The following is a 10,028-nucleotide window of genomic DNA, read 5'->3' on the forward strand; positions in this document are numbered from 1 at the left end:
ACGGCTGATCACTTGAATTCCTGTCATGATATAATCAGATATAAAGAGAAATTACAATCACTACCGCTATCTTGTATAGACTGGATAAAGTATAAAGATGTGCGTTCGTTTTCTGACACACTCCATGAGCTTAATTCTGTCGTCAGTAGGACCAAAGTGAAAGAACGTTCGCTTCAACGCCTTTGGTTTACACAGCTCATTTGCATCTTTGTACAGACATCAGAAGGATCCTAGCTTAAGGAACAACTGGATAGTTTAATTTTTATGGCATCCTGGATCGTGTCAGAGGATTGTTCGGAGTTCGGAGCATGTTATTTTTCAATCGAGGCACAGTGTCATGGAGAGTTCACAAAGAAACATTTACTGAATGACTGCAGCTGCATCACAAACGGTAAGTAAATAGTTCATAATGCTTTGTCTGGAAATTAAGGTTTTTTTTATCATGTCAAAACGCTCGCATGCAATAATGAGGGGGCATTAATACTGTTTTTTATGCAATGACGTTTGCCGATCATAACAGTGGCGATTACTGAAAAGGCTTAAAAGACGGTTTCAGAGAGAGTGTTGAAAATAATAATTTTTTCACATACTTATTTGTCTTTTTGTGCAAAAACTTTATTAAAACAGAAGTTCACTTCCAGAACAAAAATTTACAGATAATTTACTCACCCCTTGTCATCCAAGATGTTCATGTCTTTCTTTCTTTAGTCGTAAAAAGAAATTATGTTTTTTGAGGAAAACATTTTAGGATTTCTCTCCATATAGTGGACTTCTATGGTGCCCCCAAGTTTGAACTTCCAAAATAGTGTTTAAAAACAGCTTCAAAGGGCTCAAAACCATTCCAGCTGAGGAAGAAGGGTCTTATCTGGAGAAATTATCAATTATTTTCTAAAAAAAAAAAAAAAAACTACAATTTATATACTTTTTAACCCCAAATGCTCGTTTGTCTAGCTCTGCGTGAACTCTATGCATTCTGGTTCAAGACAGTTAGGGTATGTCGAAAAACTCCCATCCTATTTTCTTTCCAACTTCAAAATCATCCTACATCGCTGCAGAAGTACCAACCCAAAAAAGGTAAAACAGCGATGTAGGACGATTTTGAAGTTGGAGGAGAAAATGAGATGGGAGTTTTTCGACCTACCCTAACTGTCATGAACCGGAATAAACAAAGCTAGAAAATAACCAATCGTTTCACTAGATAAGACACTTCTTTCTCGGCTGGGATCATTCTGAAGCTGCATTTAAACTGATTTTGGAAGCTCAAACTCACGGGCATCATAGAGGTCCACTATATGGAAAGAAATCCTGAAATGTTTTCCTCAAAAAAACGATTTATTTACGACTGAAGAAATAAATCCATGAACGTCTTGGATGACAAGGGGGGTGAGTAAATTATCTGTAAATTTTTGTTCTGAAAGTGAACTTCTCTTTTAACATTATAAGCAAACCTAAAGGAACATATTAAAATAATAATAAAATTCATGTCATGACCCCTTTAAAAAGTTAAAACCCAACATCTCCAAGGAAAATCTTGATTTATAAAATATGTGCGCATATTTTGAATGTTTCTCTTTCAAGGTCTGTTGAAAAAAAACAACAACTACATTATTACACATTGGAATCACAAATTCTGAGCACGTCACAGTCACGAACATAACAGTTGGACGAAATTTCTCCCTCTGGGAGAAAGAAGGTGAATGAAGGTGAGGCACCTGGCATGGGGGCAGCCGTCTCTTTTGTGGAAGATTCAAAACACAGCATTGCAAATTGCACAGTGGAGGAATGAAAAATGAAGGGCTTAGCCAGACAAATGTTTTTTTCCCCCTTAGCCCTTCTGCAGTTTGTGTTTAGACAATTAGATGCGGTAGGCAGTGGGAGGAATGACACTGAGTGATGGGCGGAATTACATAACGGAGGGGGCACTGAAGAAATACAACTATACTAACAAAGAAAGACGCAAAATCCCAGCACGGAAACCAAGAGAATCAACAGAGACAGGCTGGTATTTGCCCAGTTTAGAAAGCTGGAGATTTCACATATAATCCTTTTATCCTTCAATTGTCTTTATAGTCTGTTGCCAAAATCCAAAGGAAAATCAGTAGAACAGCCATTGCGACGTTCCGGATTCATTAAGCACCCAAAAAGGCTTTGCACAGTACAAGATACTAGATTATTAGTCAAAATCACTGTTTTATTTGCTTAGTTCAGGGAAAAAGTGTTCAGAGAGTTCCCAGTTGAGGCGGAAAAGAGCGGTTTCAGGATGGAAAACAGCGCACTTGTTAGTATTGTTGAGGTACAAGTTCTCAAGACCTTAAAGGATGGCTTGTGTGCACACTATAAAGGTAATGAGATGATTTAAAGACCGAGGGATAGTTTTAGAGAATTAAATTTGGCAAATAAGGCAAATGAGGTTGAGTATTTCCAGGTGGACGTTATATGGGCAATAAGATTAGGACCAAGGTCTCAGTGATCGGGAGCTCAGTGTTTTCTCAAACCTATTGGAGACCCACTAGAGCACAGCTTTCTTTCCACAACTTGCTTTGCAGCCGTTCGTTATGAGAAAGCGCTGAAGACTCTGTCTTGCGTCCGTTGTACAGATATAGTCCCCCGATCCCCTCCAGCTCGGAGGCAGCTGCAGCGTAGATGGCCGTGGATGCTCCTTCTGCAGGCGTCTGTGGAGGGACAGGAATCAGAGATGAAGTCAACACAGCCATGGGCACGTTAAGAATATTTCATCAGAGACAGATATTAAATATCTACGAAGGACAGGAAAGATGTTTGCAATTTCGGGAGTAAAAATATAAATTTGTCATTTCATAAATTTGTCATGTCGCTGACTTCACTCATCCTTGTACGTGACAGCCATTGCAATGTTACAGTGGTGCAGTTGTTACAGCGTTCTTGCATTTGAGCTGTAGTGGTGTTCTTGACACTTGAAGACTAACCCTAGTACTTGACATATATCCTTAGCTGCAAGCTCTGGTAATTGCCACTTAGATGTGTGCTTTCTTGTAAGTTGCTTTGGTAAATAAAGCAGTAGTATTATATCTGTATAAGGACTGTCAATTTGTTATTTGGTTACACTTTAGAATAAGACTTAAAATGTTAACGTGTTTTTGCAAGTCAGTGAATGAGCAAAGTGCTGTTCACACAGGACACATACCTAAAAACACACCGACATGAAACAGAAAAACATATGCGTTTTAAAAGTTTAAAGGGATGTTTTACCCGAAAAAGATGAAAGAATTTTCATGGAATTTTCACAGTAGATGTTAATGGATGAGAAAAGATATCTTCAAGTTCAGTAATAGAAGCCATAATACAGGTTTAAATCAACATTACAGATTATTATTTTATTTTTTTGGGGGGGGGGGGGGGGGGGGGGTAAATTTCTTAAAGGATTAGTTCACTTCCAGAACAAAAATTTACAGATAATTTACTTACATGTCTTTCTTTCTTCAGTCGTATGGAAATCATGTTTCTTGAGGAAAACATTTCAGTATTTCTCTCCATATAATAGACTTCAATGGTTCGAACTTCCAAACAATGTCATTTTCCAAAAAAATTGACAATTTATATACTTTTTAACCTCAAATGTTCTTCTTGTCTCGTCTTTGTGACGTGCATGCGTAGTCTGTGTAATCTGGGTCAATACAGTTATGGTATGTTGAGAAACTCCCATTTAATTTTCTTCCTTCCGTTTAATCTTCTTTGCATGTTCACTGCAGTGATGTAGGGCGATTTTGAAATTGGGGAAGAAAACGAGATGGGATTTTGTCGGCATACCCTAACTGTGTTGACCCAGAAAAAGCAAAATGCTTGCAGACATTTGAGCATTTGAAGTTAAAAAGTATATAAATTGTCAGTTTGTTTCGAAAATGACAGATCGTTTCGCTAGATAAGACCCTTCTTCCTCAGCTGAGATCATTTAGAGCCCTTTGAGACTGCATTTAAACTGTATTTTGGAGGTTCAAACTTGGGGGCACCATTGAAGCCCATTATATGGACAGAAATCCTGAAATGTTTTCCTTAAGAAACATAATTTTTTATCGACTGAAGTCTGGAAGTTCTGCAAGTGAATTAATTCTTTAAAGGGCTAGTTTACTTATAAATGAAAATTCTGTCATTATTCACTCACCCTCATATTGTTCCAAACCCATAAGATCTTTGTTCATCTTCGGAACACAAATTAAGATATTTTTAATGAAATCCGAAAGCTTTCAGACCCTCCTTTCTAATGGAAGAGAAGAAATTGTTAAATAAAGTCGTTATTTTTGTTTTCTTTGTGCGCAAAAAGTATTCTTGTAGCTTCGTAACATTACAGTTGAGCCACTGATGTTACATGGACTATTTTAATGATTTCTTTATTACCTTTCTGGATCTTGAACATGTCAGTTTATGCAAAAATATCTTCATTTGTGTTCTGAAGATGAACAAAGGTCTTATGGGTTTGGAACGACATGAGGGTGAGTAATTAATGACAACATTTTTATTTTTAGGTAAACTATCCCTTTAAACTGTAATAGTAATATCTACTGAATACATTACTTATCTGCCACAACACTGCAATGTCTTAAAATTATCTTTATTTTGGGGCTTTCCCCCCTAAATATTCATATATGTGATTAATTTAATTTTGTAATTCAGTTTATTTATTGTCAGTTCTAATAGTACACTTCCACACGTGACTCTTGCCTCATGTTTACACGTGATGCTTTCCAACTGCCATGGTTAATTATTCAAATTATCCCTCTAATTGCAAATGTTATGGCTCGCTTCCACATCAGAAGATCTAAAAGTTGGCCTGCACAGTTGGCGAGATTGATATGCAGACGGTCAGTTGGACTATGACCTCCAGACGGATCAATTACACAGGACAGCCGAACTTCTCTAACACCGTTGCCAGATTCTGCACTTCAAACGGCTCTCTTTGAGGCCAGCCAATTGGGGCTGAGCACTGTTTTTCTCTTTTCTAGATCTCTTTCGTCTGAGGGAATTTGGATTAAACTACAGGAGCCACAAGGTTTCTCTATACTGAGCTGAATCAATACAGCACAAAGAGTGTGAGAAAAGCTTCTCTCTTAAAGCTGTTAGTATTAGGCCATACGGGGCCTGTGTGCTTAAGGGGAAATGGAGCAACAGCTGCGGTACAGAAAGACTCAACACCTTTATATACTGTTTTATAGAGCTGAAAGCAACATTTACTGATGGTACATAGAGTGCAATGGTAGAAAGGCGTCAACCAGCAGAGATGGTACAGTAGATATAGTTGCATGACTATCAATGTGTAGGACTGACTTGCATTATTTTTTTTATGTGAGTGATGCTCACATAAACAAAGATTTGGCTCAACCTCTGGCGTGATTATTTCACTCCAGAATTAGAATTTCCTGATAATTTACTCACCCCTATGTTATCCAAGATCTTCAGGTCTTTCTTTCTTCATTTGAAAAATAAATTAAGGTTTTTGAGGAAAACTTTACAGGTTTTTTATGCATAAGTCATGGACGTAGAGCTAGTGCAAGATGAGCATTTGTGCTTAAAAAGTATTTACATTTTTTTTTTTTTTTTTTAGAAAATGAACAAATGTTTTGCTAGACAAGACCCTTATTCCTTGGCTGGGATCGTGTAGAGCCCTTTGAAGTTGCATTGAAACTGCAATTTGGACCTTCAACCCACCAAACCCCATTAAAGTCCAATATAGGGAGAAAAATCCTGGAATGTTTTCCTTAAAACCCTCTTATGAAGGTATGACATGAACATTTTGGATGACATAGGGTTGAGTAAACTATCAGAAAAATTTTATTTAGGAGTGAACTAATCCTTTTTAAGTGGCCCATAAGGCCCAAGAAGCTGTGGTTTACAGTTACCATATATTATAAAATATCTATTTTATACATTAATGCTAGTGATAGATAACATGACATGACAGAACAATACCTTTACAGTATTTAGTAATCTAGAATAATTTATTAAAGGAGAAGTATACTTCCAGAACAAAAATGTACAAATAATGTACTCACCCCCTTGTCATATAAGATATTCATGTCACGTTTTCTGAGGAAAACATTTCAGGATTTTTCTCTATATAGTGAACTTCTGTGGTGCCCAGAGTTTGAACAAAATGCAGTTTAAATGCGGCTTTACATGATCTCAAATGAGGTTGTAAACTATCCCAGCCGAGGAAGAAGGGTCTTATCTAGCGAAACGATCGGTTATTAAAAAAAAAAAAATTCCATTTTAAAAATGTTCAACCTTAAACGCTCATCTTGAAGGTTCTGCCTGAACTCTTTTCAATTTCAAGACAGTTTTGGGGTATGTCAAAAAACTCCCATTTCATTTTCTCCCTCAACTTCAAAATTTGCTCTGTTTTACCTTTTTTGCTAAAGTTGTTTGATCTTCTTTGCATGTTCACTTTGCAAACACTGGGTCGGTACTTTTGCAGAGATGTAGGGTGATTTTGAAATGGTTTTTGAAGTTAAAGGAGAAAATAAGATAGGAGTTTTTCGACATTTAAAAACAGGCAGAGCAAAACAAAACAAGTGTTTGAGGTTAAAAACTATAATAATTGTAATTTTTTTATTTTTAAATTACCGATCGCTAGATAAGACCCTTCTTCTTCAGCTAGGATTGTTTACAACCGCATTTGGGATCATTTGAAGCCACATTTAAACTGCATTTTGGATGTTCAAACTTGGAGCACCATAGATGTCCATTATATAAAGAAAAATCCTGAAATGTTTTCCTCAAAAAACATAATTTCTTTACTACTGAAGAAAGAAAGACATGAACATATTGGATGACAAGGGGGTGAGTTCATTATCTGTAAATGTTTGTTCTGGAAGTGAACTTTTCCTTTAACTTGTCAATTTCTACATAATCTAATACATTTTAAATTGATGTATACATTACATTAAAACATAAATTAACATTAGTACTACACACAAACATGAACGTCTTATATATTTATCAAAAAGTGACATTAACCTAGATTTAATAAATTCTGTAAAAATGTTGTTCACTATACCTAATGCAATACCATTACTATACTGAATAATAAACAAATAATAAGCAACACATAAGTACTTTTTATCCATCAAGTTCCAAACAAAGAGAAAATATTTAACAGAGATAAAGTACCCTGTATTTGTACATATTAATGGGAACATGGCTATTTAATATGTAAGTAATCTCTTGAAAACCAATGTTTGTTTACAGAAGCAAAGGAAGCAAAGTTTCCTAACATGAGCAAAGGAAAGCCAGTCTCCTCTTTGAGAGGATCGAAAGCCTCCAACATTTTTCTTTACAAATCCACGTTTTGTACTTTTAATTTGTTACAATTGTCTTGTTTTGCTCTCTCCTTTGTGCTTTTGCATTCATCACTTTCTCAGCGGCTATGCATACGCCCTACTTCATCCGCCTAGAATGGCTTGCATGACAGAGCAAACTACAGAAAAGTAATTATAACATTTTACATATGGATATCTTTCTTACAAAGATAAGAAAGATATCCCCCCCAGAAGCGTGTGAGGCACTTTTTATTATGGATGGATGCGCTTTATTGGACTTCTTTTGGACTGTTGAACAGAAACACCCGTTCACGGATTGGATTTGTCTAAAAGAAGAGGTCATATACAGTAAATAATTACATTTTTGGGTTAACTAACCCTTTAAATCAAGTTGATACAGATACATTTAAGATTTTAGTCATACCACACTCCCTTAATGTTTTATATCTAAGCACTTTTGTATTCCAAGGTTTGGGTTCTGACAATTGTAAAAGCTGTCAGGTGAGAAAAGAAAAGTGTTGGTGGAAAATCAGTGTAAATGTAAAAGAAGTGTTTAAAAGTAAGTATACTTCAGTTTTGAGAGCACATTTGATTTATAGAAAAGATGTCATATCGCTCTCTTTCTCTGAACACAGACGTTTCCAGAAATAAACTTCAGAAATTGTATATGCATTCAGTATTCACGCCATGCACAGCAGGCACTCTTTTTCAGGACACAAAAAACCTATTAAAACACATCATTATCTTTTACATTTTTCTTCAATAGTATTTTTTGCTCTTGACTAAACCTTCTCTATCACGTTTTTTCTTTTTTCGCCAAGTGCCAAAAATGGTATTCTCTACAGTGGGTGTGCTTTTCTATTTTGAAAGCCATTGCCTGTCTAGTCATAACAATATTTCCCCTCTAGACATTCATAATTAATCATTTTTTCCTTTAAAACACGTAAAGCACACTGTCCTCACTGAGCCCAATAATTTCTGTGTTTTCTACAGCAATTCCTGTGCCGCATGCATAATGGACGCTGTAAACCGTGACTCAACCCGAATCATAAATAAGCACACTGCAAAAGGATATTGCCACGCTGATAACTATCACAAGGAATCAATATCAACACACCTCACCTCAACAAGGGTACGAGTTTCACGGAAATTACATTTGTATTCAACAGATTACACACTGAATTATCTTTTGTAGTACAAATATTCCCCTTGAGAATAGGCGAAGGTCACTGGTCATTGTTGTGGTTTTCATATGCTACCTTACCTTGTTTATTGCGCATAACCAAAGAGAGTTGTTCACACATAAAAATGAATTATGTACTGTTCTGACAGAGCGGGCAACGCAGTTATGCTGCTGTTTGCTATTCTGATCATCTCTGAAGCTCTTTTAGCACAAACTCAGCTGAATTTAATGGACCAGAAAGAAACTGTATGATTGGCTGAGGGATGACAGTAAAACAACCTGCGAAAATGGTAGCAATTTTGATCATTTTGAGCCGACACATCAGTGAGCTCATACAGATGGGTAGTTTCTATATAGGTGGCATGTAACATATAATATGACGTGAACAGTGAGATCCGAAAGTCTAAAATCACATTAAAAATCTGGAGATACTATATACAGCTTAAGTCAAAAGTTTACACACCTTGCAGAATCTGCAAAATGTTAATCATTTTACCAAAATAAGAGGGATCATACAAATTACATGTTCTTTTTTTATTTAGTACTGACCTGAATAGGATATTTCACATTAAATACGTTTACATATTATAATTTTCAGCATTTTTGTGTATTTAAACCCTTTCCAACAATGACTGTATGATTTTGAGATCCATCTTTTCAAACTGAGAAACTCATATGCAACTATTACAGAAGGTTCAAATGCTCACTGATGCTTTAGAAGGAAAAATTAGGCAGTAAGAGTCGGGGGGTGAAAACTTTTGAACAGAATAAGGATGTGTAAATTTTTCTTATTTTGCCTAAAATAGCATATTTTTTTTAATTTATTACTTCCCTTTCAGAAGCTACAGAAGATACTTATATGTTCCCAGAAGACAAAATAAGTTAAATTTACCCTAATCTTCAAATTCAAAAAGTTCTTAATGCATCGTTTTTCCTTCTGGAGCATCAGTGAGCATTTGAACCTTGTTGCATATGAAAAAATGCTGAAAAACCAAAGAATTTGTGGGACCTGAAGGATGTTTCTAAAGAATAGTGGGCAGTTTAACTGTTTAGGACAAACAAAGAACTCATTAACAACTATCACCAAAAAAAAAAAAACAGCTGTGGATCATTCAAGTAACATCTAGGTTACGTAGGTAACCCTCGTTCCCTGAAGGAGGGAACGGAGACGTTACATATGGGAACTCGCCTGAGAGACCAATCACCTCTGAGCTTTATAGAAAAGGCCAATGAGAATTGGCGAGTGAAATTTGCATGCCGAGCCACTCCCCCGTACATACGGGTATAAGAGGGCGGCGTGCAACCACTCATTCAGGTTTTTCGCTGAGGAGCTGAGCCATAGCTCAGCGTACAGCGAGACTCAGGGTCATGGCAGGGGATGTAAAGTCTCCGTTCCCTCCTTCAGGGAACGAGGGTTACCTACGTAACCTAGACGTTCCCCTTCAGTCGTTTCACTACGATGTTACATATGGAAAAATCCCATGGAAAAGGCCACGACCCTGGGCCTCGTTATGCACGAACCCACGTGCTGACAGGCGTATGTGTCAGCAGATGGA

The 10,028-nt window shown here is 36.5% G+C and overlaps 1 protein-coding gene across 2 annotated transcripts in view; it reads right to left on the bottom strand.

Annotated features, from left to right (window-relative positions):
* Positions 1-1,072: 1,072 nt before the first annotated feature.
* Positions 1,073-10,028, bottom strand: part of dhrsx (dehydrogenase/reductase (SDR family) X-linked) — an 83,504-nt gene continuing 74,548 nt past the window's right edge. For both annotated transcript variants that reach the window (XM_073842735.1, XM_073842734.1), the window contains exon 7: positions 1,073-2,672. In XM_073842735.1, coding sequence (XP_073698836.1) covers positions 2,496-2,672 — 177 coding nt within the window. In that variant the 3' untranslated portion in view covers positions 1,073-2,495. The remainder of the gene's footprint in view (positions 2,673-10,028) is intronic.

Source organism: Garra rufa, chromosome 6, assembly GCF_049309525.1.
Source record: "Garra rufa chromosome 6, GarRuf1.0, whole genome shotgun sequence".
Classification (NCBI taxonomy): domain Eukaryota; kingdom Metazoa; phylum Chordata; class Actinopteri; order Cypriniformes; family Cyprinidae; genus Garra; species Garra rufa.